Source organism: Nesoenas mayeri, assembly GCF_963082525.1.
Source record: "Nesoenas mayeri genome assembly, chromosome: 6".
NCBI lineage: Eukaryota > Metazoa > Chordata > Aves > Columbiformes > Columbidae > Nesoenas > Nesoenas mayeri.
This window is the reverse complement of record NC_137545.1, coordinates 26,786,656-26,804,888: the sequence shown is the minus strand read 5'-3', so window position 1 is coordinate 26,804,888 and position 18,233 is coordinate 26,786,656. Positions and strand designations below refer to the sequence as shown.

At 39.6% G+C, this 18,233-nt stretch overlaps 1 protein-coding gene across 2 annotated transcripts in view; it reads right to left on the bottom strand.

Moving 5' to 3' along the window:
• RBMS1 (RNA binding motif single stranded interacting protein 1) overlaps positions 1 to 18,233 on the bottom strand; it is a 96,884-nt gene that overhangs the window by 61,009 nt on the left and 17,642 nt on the right. For both annotated transcript variants that reach the window (XM_080346747.1, XM_080346746.1), the window contains exon 2: positions 6,003 to 6,178. In XM_080346747.1, coding sequence (XP_080202873.1) covers positions 6,003 to 6,178 — 176 coding nt within the window. The remainder of the gene's footprint in view (positions 1 to 6,002; positions 6,179 to 18,233) is intronic.

Below are 18,233 nucleotides of genomic sequence, written 5' to 3'. Positions count from 1 at the left end.
ACTGACTTCTGATAGGAACCTCTTAAAAGATCATCAGCTAAGACATCTGTGTATGCCCTGCATATCACAGCATCGCAGACGCTAGCAGAGCCGGTTTACACACCACACTGGCATGGGACTCCTCCTCTGGCAGTTTGTCCAGCTGTGAAACCGGGTGCATCAGCTGGGCAGAACACAAGGGAGATTATCTAAACCCTGATCCTGAGGTTACTGCGGGTGTTTCTCTGCTGCACTGCACTGTGTTCCACACCACCATGTCCCTGTGCAGGCAACACAGCACCGGCACAATCAGTTTCTACATCTAGGGAACATACCTTCACCATTCTTGGTGTTGTGTTTGCTCTGAAGAGCAAAACTGGATCAAAATTTACAGTTGAAGGAATTCTGTTGCAGATTATATAAAATCCAAACCATACCACAGTCCTTGAAGAAGGAATAAGGAAAAAGATGATGCTGCTACCATACGGCATAAAGCTAAACATTACCAATCACATACTGCTCAATTGCTGAAGAATCTACTTCCTCCTGCAACCAAAGGATTCTGTAAAGCTGGTGTTAATTATTCAGAGATGTATGCAATAATACTATTTTTAAAAAATGCATATATAAACACCTAAAAGAATTAACTGCCCTAAAAAGCATAAGAATGATAGGCTCTTACTCCAGTATAATCAGTATTAATACTGACCTCAAAGGGAACAGTTTCAGAGACACTGATGTATCACATTTAATTATATTACATGAAATCATATTCCATATAATTATAAATGCAATATTTCACTGTAGCTGACAAACCATGAAAGAAAAATGCAAGAAAAACTGAGAATAAAGGAGAAAGGAATGAAGAGAAAATACTTGAAAAAAAAAATGGAGAAGTTAGCTTTGAAATCTTCCATTCCACTTTCCCTGACCCACATCATCTATCTGAAGGGCTTGGATTCATGTTCTACAGACACTGAGCAGCAGTAACCTGCCCAAACCATTCTGTCAAAAGAGGTAAACGCAAAAGACAATCGGATCATTTCCTGAAGTCCGGCCGTGTCCTTTTTCTAATGAGATATGCTGAGTGAAATTAGCAGATTCCTTGCTCTTAACTGACCTCAGTGACGACCGCTCCCTGCTACAGTAAACATTTGAGCTCCAGTTCACCACTTCTCAGTCCTGAGTGTATTTGAAGGAGGTGGGAAATGGCAGCACAGGGAGAAGTCACAATTACATGGCAAGCAAAGAACATGGTAACATTAATATGCTAATGGGTTCCATGTGACTTAGTAAAAACTTGTGTTTTAGTAAGAGCAGGGAATTGAAACAACTCTTAGATGCTCTTGCCCCTAAACAGGGAAACATTAGAAAAAAAAGTTGCCATGTTGTGGAAACAAAGCTGTAATAGTATGAGTGGCTCCAACGTTTCAAACCCACCATTAGCCTGCCATTAGTTTCAGCTGTGCTTGTGTTCATGATCCTGAATACTTAGGATGGAATCCTTAAAATACTCTCTCAAGAAGAAACATGATTTCCCAACACACGTAAGCAAAGGCAGATGCTACAAGGTTCTGGTTTTGTGTTCTGACCATCCTGGCACAGAACAATGGTCTGTTGTGCTAATTATGTCACTAACTTTGTTACTTTAAACCAGCTGCTTTCCTAATGGTATTACCATTAAAAACCTGCATTACAACCACATAGCAATAATTTAAGGAGGAAACCTTAAGTGAAAACTGTCCAGAGCAAAAACAGATTTCAAAAACATATCATATAGACTACAAATAGCTTGATACAAGTGACACAGTATGAGAAAACAGCCTGGACAGGAGCACACCAAAAGGTGGGCTGGTGTGATAATTTGTGCTGAACTGAATGGGGGAGATCTGGGTTAAGCCTCAGAGCTTGAAATCTCACTCTGGGACTGGGAACTGTCAGGAGTGTGAAGGGTCTGCTGCACCATCGTCATTTAATGATGTAAAAGGCACCAGAGCAGCTCTCTGAAGAAATTCAGCGTTGCAGAGATGCCATGCTGCAGGCTAGTAAAGTAAATTACAAGCAAGACAGTGGAAGGCACAGGGAACCGTGTGGCTTGGGCACAAAGGTCATCTACAGCAAAGCACAGTGCTTAGTGAAAGTCTGGAAAGCACCTAGAAAATGTGTCAAAGCAAGTTAGAAGCGCACTGCTGAATCTCCTAAAACACAATTGCTTAAATCCCTAATCATGTAAGCACTCTCAACAATTTCAGTGAATAACTGGAATCGATTTAATCTTGCATCTTCAGATACGTGAAATAAGCCACAATAAATGATCACCTAACAGTCTCTGAATAAGAAAGTACAATTAAAGCATAAATAATATAGTCATAAGCAAAGAAAACCAACATAACAACTGGTTTAGGAAAAGAAACTGCACAGCAGAATCAGGCAGAGAGGATGGTTGCAAAAATCAGTCCGAGCCTCACAGCCAGGGCTGACGCTGGAAGGCTTCCTGCAGTTTTCCCCAAACCGCACTCATCGGCTCTTTAATTTTTCCTCTCTTCCATTCCTGTCCTTCTATTCAGCTGTTTTCTCCTGTCTAGCCTCCTATGTAAAAGACAGTATCTGTGGACCATTGCATCAATTGCTCTGCCTACCCTTACATACCTAATGGAAAGCTTTTATGGCCAGGACTGACTCACGTGGTGTCCCCCAACACTCCAGGCTCTGCTTCTGGGTTGGCTGTTCTGACATCATTGCAACAAACATAATACCTACCTTATTCTTCCCCACACTTCTGCCTCTGGCACAACTGATATGAAGAAATTTGCTTTCCCAATGTAGAACTGGAGCAGCAGGCTCAAGTTTGAACAAACTATTCAGAAACACGCCTGCTTCATTTCCCAAACAAAACCAGTAAAACCGTCTGAAAATAGCTGTACTCCCACGTAAAATCATAGTACGCTCTTTTCATCTTGGAAAAGAGGAGAAAGCTTCACTGAATAGAGCACTAGAAAGAACGAAGCAGATGAAGGTGGAGAGCAGATTTGTAGAGACGTGTATTGGCAAATTGCACTCTTGCCAGGAAAATACTTTTCCACAAAACTGGTGAACATTTGCCAACTGTGTTTGTAAATACTGCACAGCTGTGCTACAACAGGAAAGCAAGCCCAACATTTCTGTAATTTGATAAGAGGTTTCTCTTGTGATTCACCAAAAATAATTAATCAAAATAAAAACATAGCCAAAATTAGCACTGCTAGCTGTTGTGAGCAAGAACTAAAGCAAACATGTTGACTAAAGCAAATAAAAGTCACTGTATAACCAGACCCACACACAAGAACTCTGTAGATTTTTGTACCTTGCATTCTGAGGGATTACATTGAAAGCAAGATTGCTCTACAATAACTATCATTGAAAATAACATCTCAACACAGTATACTATAAAAGTCCATGATGACCAGAGGGAAAATCTGTGCAGATGGGATGTTTCTGGCATTCATAGTGACAATGACGTTTTTCAACCATAATTTCCTTAACCCACAGGTGTTATTCTGCCTTGTATGACAACAGCCAAAAGATATAAAACAAAAGCCAGTGACCTTTTTCTGTCACTGCTTATTGCCAGCTAGAAAGACCATTTCTGCAATACGCAGAGCGGCCCTTTCCATTAAACCTTAGCATCAAGAACTCCAATGGACATCCTCTTAGGACAGCAAGATCCATTCTATATGGGGAAAAGGAGCTAAAATTACTCTAAAGTAAAATCTGAGACATTTGGAAAGAACTAATGAAAATATTTCAAGGCTCCGGGGTAAATGGCAGTTTCTTCACTGATTTCTATGTGTCCAAGATTTTATTCTCCATTTATTTTGTACTGTCTCATCTTAAACAATGTACATGGTAGGTTCACTTTCAAGAATATCTTGCCCTCCATGTCTGAGAAGTTTGGGCAGATTTGTAGGAAGGAAATATTTTGCATCTGAAACTTTCCATAGTCTGTAAAAGTGGATTACTGAGCTTCTGTGAACAAGGAGAGAGCATTGTGATTTCTGTCTTACAGCAGCATCAAGTCAGTTGCTCAGGGGCTATGTTAGCAGAGATGCCTAAGGCTCTTAATAGATTACCCAGATTTTTAAAAGATGTTCCAAGCCCAAAATTTCTGGACATCTCACATGGTTCCTCAGCAGAAACAGAGAATTTTGAGACATGGCCTGTTTTCCTTTCAAGTAAGACATTTCAGAGAGAAATATCTCACAGGAAGAAATGCCACAACCTTCCAAATCTGTAAATTCACATCAGAATTGATTTAATAACTTCATGGCCGCAGTTCTTGCCTTTATTTGCAAAATTAATTCTGTTCCACCTACAATTATATATTGAACAGCAAAATCAGAAACTTTGGCTATCCAAGCGCAAAAGAACCAGTTACAGCAAGGTACTGAACATACTTTTTCTAGGATGTTCATGAATCAATGACATCTAAGACTGTGCAAACCAAAATGTCTTCAGAAAGAGATTAAGGAGCTATAGTAACCACCGCACAAATAGTAGTTACTGGGCGGCTCCAGTGCAGAATAACCTCACAACTCTTTCCTAACATAACATGAGTGTGCACGCCAAGGTTTTTTCACCAGTTCAAAAGACAAAAAAGGGAAGGAAAAATCCACTTCCGTAAACCACGCATTTGCAACTAAAATGCAAATGACAAGAAGTCGTTGTCGCAAGGGAAGCTGTAAAAATACTTAATTTATCAATGAATCTTTGCACAGATTGACAATCTGTCATTTTTTCTGTAAAGCACATGGATTTCATTTGTTGTTGGGAAAACGATCAAATGGAAATTTTTTTCTCTAAAGACCTGAAAGCAGGTTGTTTTTATTATAACATTAGTATGACTGATATGTGACTACTATCCTGAAAGTTCAAGTTTTGTTTAAAAAAGAAAAATCTCTATAAATTAGGTATCAGATTTTTTGTAATATTCGAAAACTAAGGCGCCTCAAATAAGGTGGGATCCAAGAATTACAGGTTTTCCGAGCTATTCGGTTAACTTGTGTTGTGATCTCTGACATGTATTTTTGTGAACACCTAGTTAGTTACCTGCTAAGTTGAACATAAAATTACTTTGAGATTTTCAGATGGTAGTGTTATATATAAATCTTAATGATCTCCACACATTTCAGAAAGATTTGTGTGTATTCCTACTGGTAGTATTGAAAATTTAGCTAAGTACTTTCTATTTCAAAACAATCCAGGAAATGCACTAAAAATTTTGGAAGTATTAAGGGTTTTTAAAATTCAGTAAAACATTTAAGGAAGGTGATTTTAAACAGTGCATAAACACCATAGTGGCACAGTCTCTTGACATCTGACCCACATTTCAAAGTAACTAAAAGGCAGCATTGCCGTAAAAATTAAGTAACAAAACCAAAAACACACAAGCAAAAAAAAATCTCATGTTAACAACACTGCATGAAAACCCCCTGCTAAGCCAAGTCTACCTAGAACTCCAGCCACTAGAGAGGATTCTTACGTGCACTATTTCTAATCATAACTATAGTTGTGCAGCCAACATATATTAGCCTGAAACTAGCATAAGCATTCAAATGCACACTGTAATTTACAGTGATATGGAACAATTATTTGAGGAGTTTGCATCAACAGCTTATCTTAGTAGTGAACAGAGGATCCTCTGTTGCAGGTTCTTAATAGCAAGTTTCACATTCAGGTGTTAATTTTCATTTATCTGTGATTTCAAAAGCACCAGGCAGCAGTACAAGTGATTATAGTTTACACTCAAGCAATGGGTTGTTTCTGTTCACCACTATATTTTGACTTTTCTTTGCTTCTTCAAAGTGCCAAATACATTCTTTTCCTTCTGATTGCTAAGGAAGTTGAAACTTGTTATCGTATTATAGCACAAGGATTTTTATTTACAAATCTGTTTTTCTTCCCTCATAATCCAAACGCTCATTTTGTATACCTACTATAAGCTTTTAAGGTATGACATAATAATATATATTTAAGATAGTACTTACGGTTGGCATAATTTTACCAGGTCCTGATCAGTGGTGTTTGGAGGCAGTGCTCTGATGTAAAGGTTTGTTTTACTTAATTGATCCCATCCTGAGTTGCTGCTGCTACTACTGTTGTTATTACTGCTGGTGGTGCTGGGACTAGGAGGAGCCATTGGGTGGGCTGGTACAATGGACTGCTGCAAAGGAAAAAGCGCGTTAGAGGAAACCAGAGATCGCAATCACAGCATGCACATTAGCTCAGTCTACAGGAGCCTGTTTACCATTTGGAGCACTGTGTTAAATCTGTACGTAATTACTCATGTACTTTAAATACACCTGCTTTCACACCCCGTTTGGGACAGGATTCACAGGCCCATTCTAATACACCCAACCACCATCTGAAGCACGCTCAATGCATGACACAGGCTCAAATTATATATAACTTCTGCTGAATATTACTCATAGGATTTTATCACTCTTCATTGTGGCATCTGGTATGAAAACGAAATAAGAGATATTGTTGTTCTAGGTTTCAGCAAGGATAAACTAAGTTTACATCACGATGAATATTCCACATGTCAAATGAATTATTCTGGCAGACATGAAGGTTACTCTATTTCCTTAATCTATCCAGAAACAGAATAATAATTAGAAGCCTCTTTTGCATCTCTTCTGGCTTTTAGTACTTCACACAATAATGCTTTTATTTTTTTTAATATAGAAGGGGAGCACAGACAGCTTAAGGACTAGACTTCACATTAACTGTGTGCCTTGGCAGAACTGTCATACTATCACTGATCCCTGTATTTGTGAATTATTTTAAGAGTCTCAAGAAAAAGATTCTGTATGATGGCAAAAAATTCAAAAGGATGTAAGCACATAAACACATCTACCTAGTCCTGAAGGTATCTAATGTTATTGTTCTTAAAATCAGACCCTAACAGAACATAAAAAGGTTACAGAGAAAATCTGCAGAAGAGCAGCCTTAATCATTTGCATTAACAACACTATAGCAGCACGTGGTACAGAAAGGATTATAACCAGCTCTGCGGTGTTGTAAAACAGGAATACTTTAACAAATTTACTAGAGAGTTAAAGTTACCAGTAGAAGTCTTGTGACTACAAGGTTTTCACTGATAGAAAGAACTGGCTGCACACGGTGGCCTCTTTCCTGCAAAACCCTGAGCCTCCGCAGCTCGAGAAGTTCCCAGCGAAGAACCGCCTTGTGAGCCGTGGAGGAAAGGCGCAGTGGGGGAAAAAATAAAGCGGAATATAAAGTAGATGTCAGTGTAGACTCACTTGTTCCCACCCCAGTGCTGCCCTCATCTTTGGACTCGTACTAGTGTAGCCACAGCCCGAACCAAAAAATTATCTTCCCTGATCTGGTTCACCACATGTGGTTTTATGCTACGCAAAAGCTTTGGCTGTCACAAGGCAGGGAGCAGGAATGTGCGGGCAGAACGGAGGGGATTATAGCTTACCTCAGTTTAAAGCATCCATGAAACTACAGCCTTAATAAAAAAGAAAAGTGAAACTATTTTGGAGATAACCTCGGGAAATTGGAATGAATTGTGAGTGGGAGAAAAGTACAAAGGCATGTCTTATATCAGATACTTCATGATAACTATGTGTTGCTTTTTTGTTTCCCTATGAAAGTTTTGAAATCTTCCAGTTTGGCATATTGCAAAGTTTATTATGCAGCAATAACAGCCAGGAACAGCAAACTGAAACACTTGCTATAAAATCAACATAGATACGTAGAAACATTGTCGCCTAACTGAAGTGAGCTGAAAATGACCAAAAAAAAAAAAAACACCACAAACCACCAAGTACATACTCCTGATCATTTAAAATTTCAAACCTGATTATCAATATATCATTGCCATAGGGCTGGGGCTTTTGTTTGTTTGTTTTTAAATAAAGGTTTTTAGAAACATCAAATCTCTTCCAGAAGATTTATACTGAGTTGAAACGCTGATCTAGAATTTCTTCCAGGTATTATTTAAAATTGGAAAAAGATTAAAGCCTCTCTCCAAGTTTGTAATGGAAACATTGACAGATTTTAACTATAGCAGTGCAAGTTGGGCTGTCAGATCATTCTGCTTCCAGTAACGCCAGGCAATTATTTTTAGGTTACAAGCCATGTCGAATGACAGAGCAACTAGTTTCAAAACATTTTCATAACAAACTGAACAAACTTAGTCTGGCATGGCGCTGCTCTTCTAAAAGCCTTCAGCGGAGTTCTCAAAGTGCACACAGTGATCACATGCACAACTGCTCTGTTCAGAGCTTCAAAACACAGGCTTCTCTCGTCCATGTATGCACAGCTGCCATGAAAGTCAATGTATACATACCAATCATCATCTTAACTGGTAATAACTATCAGAGACTAAGAGCCTCCATTCTGTTCTTCCCTATCTTTGGTTTGATTTTGCCTTTACTTCTTACAATGTTTTTCCCTTAAAATCTTTGTTTTTCAATGTTATGTAAAACTGGAGTTTTATAAAATCTTGCATTGCCACCAGCTAGTCAAAGGCAAGAGAAGAAAATGACTCTGTGTGTGTGTGTGTAGGCATTGCAGGAATCCTAACTCTGTCTTCCTGTAAAATATAAACACTCCCTTCTGAGAAATCTAAACTTTTATTTAAACATGAAGATGCTCTAGTGCTAGTGGTCATATCCAAATATGATGGGAATGTAAATGTGATTACAGTTGTCTTCCTAAGTTTACAGACAGAAGGTTTTCCACTGTTTCCAAAGAAACTCATACCTTTACCAGCCCTAAAAGCTTTACAAAACACAGATGCTTGCGCATACTGCAGCGCTCAAACCCCGCAACCCAGTGACACGCAGACAAACACTAAAGGACCAGTGATATCCTAAAACACATTTTTTACGTTAAAACTTAATTTTAAAATCTGAGTCACTCTTTCCACTCTGTTCCTCATCAACAACTACTTGTAAAACTGAAACGATAGAGGTCCCTCTTTTGTTCAAAGAGGCTCTTCTTTTCCCGTGGCAGCTGCTGCAACGCTGGCCGGTGGCACGGAGCCTCGCTGCTGCAGCTCTGCTGGCAGAGCCTCCTACGCCCACAGCACCTGCCAAGAGAAGAGTTTTCTGCTGGCAGAGTTGCATCACCTCCCTAAACAACATAAGCTAAGATGATAAAAAGCTCTCTTCTGCTGGCATAGCTGCATCCACACCTGGGGTTTTGCCAACATGTCGATGTCAGCGAGGATGTATGACTTTTTTCCACACCCCTGGCTGATACAGTGCTCGCTGGCAAGATGTTCTGCAGCAGAGACCTGGCCAAAGTCTGAGGTTGTTTGTTTAGAAACAGCTTTCATGAACATCAACTGAAAGCTTTTTATAAAGCCTGAAACCAAATTTGAAAAGTTCTGTGTTACAAACTGTAGTCTCTTGCAAATTCGTATCAAAAGTTGTCCTTAAGATTTTATCATACGGACTTCACAACAGTTTGCAATAATGTAACATAACATAAAACCACGTTCATTATTTTTTCTCTTCAACCATCTGAAATTAAAACACTGGACACAAGTAGAACAGGAATAAATCTAAGTAACAGACCATTATTTCTTGTGACACTATTCCTGTTCACAAGAAATATAATTTTCACACTGGTTTGCCATTTCCTCCTTAGTCTTCACTCCCAAAAGTAATAAGCGATCATTCTTTCTCCACAGCAGTTTCCTTCCTGTCCTTTTCAACAAACATCTAAGCAAAAAACGCCACCGACAGAACAATCATCCTCTATGCTGTACGATCACCCCATCCCAGCCTGGAGCCACCTGTGAGGCACTCCCGACACCCCGGCCTGACCCCCCAGGGACCTTCCCGCCAGCCTCCACCGCCCGAGCACAGCAGTGGGAAAACCACAGCTCCTCAACAGGAAAAGCTCAGTGACAGAACAGGCCCCATGGAAGGCCTTAAACCAAGAAAAACTGCCTGCATTTTCTTCTTGATATAAAATCCCGAAAATGGGATCAATCACAAGTACTGAAAAACAACTGGAGAATATATTCATCTTGGTATGAACGATTCCTGTCTGTCTTATAAACCATTCTATGATTAAGAACTGGAAATGAGTCAGAGCAGGATTTTGCCTGCCAAGGAGAAGAATCGCTTCGCTGTCAACAGGAAAAATACACACAAAAAGCCCAACCAAAAGAAAACGGGACAACCCTTAAAAATTGCTCTGACCAAGGAGTTGAGAGATACCAATCCTTGCTGCCTTTAGACTGCAAAAGTCCAAGGAACGTCCAAGAAGCAAAAAATAACTTGGATAACAATTAGCCCAAAACAGACCATGAATACTATGGTAGCAATCCATTTAAGTCTCTAACCTCATGTTACAAAAGCATGTCTATGAAGTTATACAACATGCTAGCATTTAATTGAGTTCCTTCGCTCAGCTAAAACTCCTAATGGGAAAAATATTGTGACTTTTAATAACAGAGTTCTCACATATCTACTCTATATTCAAACCATACATTACAGCATATTTTATCTGATTTAGCCTGAACTGCTACTTGGAACATCTCATACTTTCAAAATCTTGTCACTTGTGTTTGCCTGGCTTTGTTCAGGTGACTAAGCTTCAAGTACCTGCTTACCCCACCTCCCTTAGCCCAACCCTCTTGATTTCACTAAACAGCATTTCAAAACAGCACCTTTGGTAAATGCCACTATATAAACATGACCATATATTTTTGTGGATGTGTGCAACAGTGATAAAAAATATTAAGTTACGTGAATCTGCAAAGTTTCTGGATTAAATTGGGGGATGATTTTTTATTCACTTATTTTTTAATCAACTTAACATAGAGCTTTGTGTGTACAGTGAGAGCTAGGGCTCAGGAAACTTCGAATACACCACATCTAGTGAAAGAAGGCACACACTTAGTGTACAACTCAGGGAACAGGAGGTTGTTTGGAATAAAATCATGTCCTTAACAGAAAGAACTCCAAATGTCTGACAGAAATGACTGTTCACTGATGAAGACAGTTGCTTTATCACCTTCCTTTAGATAAGGAATCATTAAACTATCATTTAGTCTAACCCTGCAAACTGATGGCTGTAGTGGGGATGCCATTTTGAGTGTCCTGTCCTGCACTATCCTATTTCATGGGTTCTGTCGTCATGTTTGCAATGTTATGGCAAGAAAATCTGAATTTCTGGAGGCCTCTCCACATCCAGTTCTCAGTGGACATGAGTCAACCAGTAGAAATAGAAAGATCTGTTGCTGTTGTATTCACATCTCCTGCCTCAGGGTAGGTTCTCCAGCTGTTGTTCTTCAGTCTGTCAGCACTTGTCACAAGATGTTTCGGCAAGTCAGCTGCTTTCTAAGCATTTTCAGTATAACACACATAAAACGTAGAGAATCTCAGAAGCTGGGTCCTCTAGACTCTTGCTGAAAACCTTGTCAGGACTGGAAAACCCTGCGACCTGCACCATTTCCTTCAGTTAAACCACTGACCTTAAATTTTCTTTGTGCAGGTAAAGAACACAGTCTCACAGCGATGCTCTAAGAGTCAACACGGCTATACCAGCAAGGGCTGGTTTACTGCTCAAGGCTGCGGCCACAGATACCGTGTCTTGTGATCATACACAGCTATGTGCACACCCAGGATCCAAGCTTCTTCCATCTTCCTTTAGACAGTAAAGACGGGTGTTGTTGCTCCAGCCAGATGGAGCAGAAACAACTAGGAGCTGGGAAGATGCCGGACCCCGTGGGTGGAGGCTGGCACCAAGCACAGACTCTCCCCTGTTACGAAATAGCCCAGACAGGCCAGGAGCACCTGGAGACCCAGCCCTGGGTTTCTCCCAAAAAGCTGTCTAAACCTTCCATTATCTTGGCATGGAAAAACTATGACCAAAATACTACAGCTGCCGTTGCAATAATGATGGACTGCGATAAACAGCTTGAGAATCAAGTACTCACAAAAAAAAAAAAAAAAAAAAAAAAAAAAAAAAAAAAAAAAGGCCTTTCAGCTTTAATTTTATTCTTTAACTCCTAAGTTTTAAGAGGAGCTTTGCAAGATAAAAATAAAGGGTTATGCTCTTTTTCTTGCCTGTATGTTATAGCCAAGTCCATGCTATTGCAAAGTCCTATGAAAACTATTTTCCTAAATACAGTTGACAGTCTTCTCCATATTAAAGTGACATAAAAGGAAACAAAAACATAGATGGATATAATAAGGTATCTAAGAAAGTAAAAAACCAAAAGTTATTTTCACTTTGACTTTTTTTATTAAGTCTATTGTGTTTTAACTAATTTGAACCATCTTGCCAGCAAGAGCAAGAAACATTTGCAGTAAAATCCAGGAAAGCAGTAAATACACCTTCTTTCTGAGCCATTTAAGAATCCCTCCCTTGAAATACAGAAATGCAGGAGCGAGTAGGTGTTTTTCTCAGCTTCCTTTTTAAAAGATCTTCATGAAGAGTAGCTCTATCAGCAATGAAACAAGACAAAGTCTAGTATAAACTCTTAGTCACAGCTCAGATGCTAACAATTTTACCCCGAAAGTATTCTGATTATAACCCAAGCTCTCTCTACTGACTGCTATTTTGCTTCCTTTTCCTCAGGATGCTGAGGACAAATGAACCTCCACAACAACATAGCAGGACTAAACTTGAACTCACCAGAAAGTAACTAACAAGAGAAAGTACTGACTTAAACCATTTCAGCTTGTTACAAAATGTCACATTCCCATATTTTTACAGGAGATGGAACCAATACTATTTAAATTATACATATTAAAGCTTAATGCAGCAGCGACCTTCTGCTAATAATGAAACAAAGGTCCAAATCTGTTATTTCCTTTTTATAAGGACACTTGATAAAGTAGGAGCATAATCCTGGCTACATTGCTGATGCTACTGAACCATTTTTTCTCCAAGAAAATGGCAGGACAGACTGCAACACCAGAGCAAGCAATGGATGCAGGAAGCTCCTCCTGGTTCAGGTAGCTCTTCTGAAGTCTCACTGATAACGAAAAAACTTCAGAGTTCCCAGGAGCTCACCTGCTCCATTGACTTTATCCCCTGTCAGGGATTTTTAAGTGATCCACTGACTGACTTTTCCAGTCCAAAGACAAAAGGTGCTGGACACACGAAATTAGCCATACCACAGCACAAGAGGTATGACAAAGTAGACGGGAGTGCTGAACTGAGCTATGCCGTCTTCCTTTGCAGATGCTGTCAACCTTTCTGCCTGATCATTATGAATCACAGCATCCTCTGCCCTCTCAGTTTTATACCTGGATTCCCTGAACAATCGTCTGAAACAACACATTGGTATCATGCCCTAGCTATGACAGAATCAGACACATCAAAAGCAAAATATTTGAGTTTTAGTTTCTTACACTTGAATGGGCTGCAGAAATCCAATGGCTAGTCTACACTAAGAGAATATAAAAAGAAAGTCAAGACTCTGAAGTAACTGAAGAAAGAGAGCTTAGTACTAAGATCTACCGGACCAAAAAGAATGTACATGTTTTTGTGGTTAGACACTCATTGAGCAATAGACACCAAATAAGTCACTGCCAACTTCCTTCTTGACTCTGGTAAACACACAGTCCTACTTCATTCAGTGAAAGCAGTCAAGCTCAGGATCCAGAGAGAAAATGGTACTCAATCCCCAGACCATGTTAAGGATTTTGTTCCAGCCTGAGGATTCAATTTACAATCAGAAGAAAACACATCCATTTTGAGAGGGGCTTAACTCATACACTAATGTGTTTATGCAAGCCTCTGGAAGGTAACAAGTCCACCACATGACAGCAAATACAAATAACAAAAATAATTCCTCCCTTGCATTACACATTTGTTGGTACACATTAATAGCAGGGTATAAAATCTTACAACGTTCTTCGCAACAGGAAACATCCAAGATGTCACTGGTAGGAGAAATGCTTCAACTGAAGCAGCAGTTAACTTAGCAGTTAACTCCTGTGTCATACAGTAGGTAAGACCAGACCAGGGATGGTCACATCAGAGCTGGCAAACCACATACAGCTCAGAAACACTTCAATGGCAGCTCAAAAGACAATACTTCAAAGACTCCAAGTCAAAAAATTGACTCAATAACCTTTTCATGTCTCAGGTTGCGTGATGGGAGAGGGGCCACACTGGGTCACATGCGAGCAGGAAGGTCCCACACAGTGGCATGAGCCATATTTCCCGTGGAATCCATGAAATGCCATAGATAAGCACATGGAGGGTTTCTTAGAGCACTGAAGGCAGCAGCTATGAGGTTTAAGGGGAAAAATGCAGAAATGCAGCATTTGCATATGCCTCTCGGATACGTGACTATTTTGGTGCTCAAACGATTAAGAGGTTCAGAGATCCCTAAACTAGACCATAATGGTTTCTTCGCACTGTATACAGGACTCCGTCTAAGCAATCATTAAACAGGAAACTCCTACTCACTACCACCATTTAAAAACTCTTCAGGTGTCAGCACAAAGCAGATGAAAAATCCAAGAAAAGAACAAGTTTTCAGTCAATTGTTCTGCTTCATCAAAGTTGTTGAATGCCCAGGACAAGAAAAAAAACATCCAGCCAAACTGCAGGTGGCACACAGAGAACTACAATGTATAGTTTCATTTCTCTGTCAGTCATCGAGCATCTTGTAATTTTTTTTTAATTCATTTTATTTTTTAAGGAGAAGAGGAAGACGCAGGGAACTTCACAGCCATCAGCCCAACTTCAATTCCTGGGAATGTTCTGGAACAAATTATTGAACAAACAGCTTACAAGAATTTAGAAGATAACAAAAGGACTATAAAAGCAAACAGTAACAGATCACACCAAAATAACCTCATTTTCTTCACTGCCAGTGCAACCAGTTTAGTACATAAGGCAGAAGCAATAAATATCTAGAGATCTTGACTGTGACTTCTGACACTGTCCCACATAACGTTCTCATCAGCAAAATAGAGAAATATTGCCTGGATCAGTGGTTGCCTTTGTCAGGCACTCTGTAGCAGAAAGTGAGGTGCAGGCTGGAGCAGAGCACAAGCTCTGAGCTACTTCATAAACTCCTGAGCTTCTCAGTGTGTGCAGCCACCGGAGGGCAGGAAGCAGAGCAAACGGCACACTGGAAGGCATCATCCATCCTACTGCTTCCTCCTCTTCCCTAGTCCTCAAATTCATGGTGCTTCAGAAGCTTTTTGTTTAAGGACTGCTTAATGAGTGAAGTTACCCTAAACAAAACTGAGGATCAGAAAGCAGACCTCAAAGTAGAAAATGCTGTTGGTTAGGACAATAGAAAGTTCCTGCTGGTTTTTTTTGTTGTTGTTGTTTGTTTTGTTTTGTTGGGGTTTTTTTTAAGGAAAAACTAAAAACAATCAGACATCTCCCATGATTAAAAATGCAAAAGAAACAGGGCAATTATTTGTCTTATTCATGGAATTTGGAAAAATGTGTGCAGAGATCTGAAAATAAATAATATGTATTATCCTCTCATTGCATTTATAGTGTAATGGCAAAAAGTAACACACCAAAAGCAGCAGCACCAGGTGGGTCTTAAATATATGGAAAATGAGAGATCTGTATTTATTCTGGGAATTTTTTGGCTTCCTTCTAGGAAAATAAGAGACAGCAGGTAACCATTTCTGTGAGTGAATCCTGCAAAACTAAGCTCCAGCAGTGAGACTTTCCTGCATCACACAAGACAGTTACTTTTGTTCAGAGAATCGACTCTTCTGTTAGAAGAATGCAGATCTCCAGCTCAACTGCTGTTTTGTTCACCTTTTTTGTCATTACTTGTTGTGAAGTCTTGCCTCCAGTGTCAACAAATGAGGCCAGACAATACTCAATGGGACTGAATACTTACAGTTTTCAAGTATTTCCATTCATGATATGTTAAAATGCATATTTTTATGGGAGTAGGTAATTAAGTTTTTAATTTCAAAAAGTAGCAAATATGCAACATTCATTTGGCCATCCTCTTTCCTCAACAATTAAGGATGCCATCCATCACTGTATTTTGATACTTAGTCCAGCTAAGTCTATATATTTCATAAAGCTGTTGTTGATGAGTCTACGTACCACATTAAAAAATAGCACAGTAGACACACAGATACTCACCACGGCTTATTCAGAGACCTGTTGGAGTATCTGTATCAAAAAGAGTGGCAGTACAGTAAAAAACAGTATGTTGGGCCAACCTTTAGTTCTTTAAAATAATAGAGAAGGAAAGGTTTTCTTTTCAAAAGCTAAAAACTCTGCAGAAATGTTTCTGAAGTATTATTTACTGTTCTTCCACATTATATTATACTTAAGATTTCTGATAAGCTCTTGCAAGTATTGTCTCTTATTTAAAAAGTGTCACAGGTTTCATGAAGCACATATGAAAACTCTGCAGTTCTTTATTTCAGCTTTTCCTCAAAATTAATTTTATAGGGTTTCTTTTTTTATTTTTTGCTATTATTTTCCCAATTCTTGTTTTGTCCCTCCAAACTACAATTTCATCTTTCTGCTCATCTGACTATTCTATCCACCTTCCCTCCATAGACAGCAATTATAGGATAGAAACGGCACCACATTGAAGATGCATGTTGAAAGAAGCATCTGCTTTTTTGGCAAACTCCACACTGTTGGTGGCATTGGAATTATTGCTATACTGTTTGTCACAGGGTTAGACCACAGATGGCTCTTTTGGCTGACACAGGATCTGCTATGTCATTTTCTGTTTATTCAAGTTAAAAAATAAATTTAAGAACTTGTGCCCAACCATGTACAAGGGAGTTAATTCCTATCAAAATCCCTTTGTCTACAATTGTTGGTTCCTTATAGGCAGTGTGCTACGCCCACCACAGTGGCTGTGTTGTTATTGAGCATCCCTCCATTCTGTTTTGAAAAGGATGTACGTGCTTTTTTGGCAAGGCCATCCAGTATTTTATAGGTAGCCCAATACAGTATATCCCAGATTATTCCAGCTTCTCCTGATGTATTCTTTGACAATATAGATGGGACAGTGCAGGCAGTTGACTCTGGCCCTTTCTTCTACACTCCTAAATCTTAATCTTTCTCTGACAGACTACACCCACTTCACTGCAGCCAGCATCTCCAGCTGCAGGAAACGTGGCATGTCAGAAAAACCTTGCAGAAAAAGAAGCTAGTTTTGCAAGACTGAATCATCGAGACTGAACCCAGATGACTCCATGAGCAGGCTCTTGAGCTGCACAACTTATAAAGTAGACATCCATTTAAATATTTTATCTTTCCTACTCAGTTTGCAAATGTTCTTCCTTTTCTAATTATCCAATGCATTTCTGTGTCTCCAGGTCTAACTAATATAGCAGTGTGCTGGTTTGACTAAAAACAAGTTAGTTTTCTTCATGCAGTTAGAAACCATTTTTTCATAGCTAGCACGGTCATTGTTTAGATTTAGTTTGAGAAAAAAAAGGTAGAACCCCGGGACAGAGTTAATGATTTCAGTTGCTCTAGTCTGAGAGCCAAGGACATTCTGAGTGCTCTGCCCACAGGTGTGAGGAAGCCAGTAAGGAGGGCATGGAAGGGGCAGAACTTGACTGACATAGAATCATAGAATGTCCTGAGTTGGAAGGGGCATCCAGACTGATCAATAATATTCCATGCCATTAGCATCATGCTTCATATTTAAGGAGAGTCAGGATCTTTCAGCTAAGTTCTTTTCCTCGTTCAGTCTGAGCCAGGACAGAGACCTGTTGGGGGAATTCTGTTCAGGACTTTCATTAGTTTGGCTTTTTGCCATCCTGCCATTTTGCAGAGACCTCTGGGCCTTTCTGCCTTTTTTCTCTTTTCTCACCAGGGTCAGCTGTCGGGACCAGGTGCTGTTTCCTGGGACTGGCTGCTCAGTGCTGACAGAGTTCATGAGGAATTGCATTGAGTATCTTTTATTTTACATTCTATTTCTATTTTATATGTACGTATTTACTAGTAGTATATTTGTGTTTCATTATTTTACTAAACTGTGTTTATCTCAATGCAAGTTTCTCCCTTCCCTTTCAATTCTCTCCCCTATTTGATGCGTAAGGAGGGGAGTGAGTGAGCAGCTATTGTGGTTGCTCAGGTTAACACATACACACACACACACACACACACAGAGGGACACCTCCTGCTCAAAGCCCCATCCAGCCTGGCCTTGAACACTCCCAGGGATGGGACATCCACAACTTCTCTGAGTAGCCTGTTCCACTATCTCACCACCTTCATGGTGAATAATTTCTTCCTTGTATATAGTT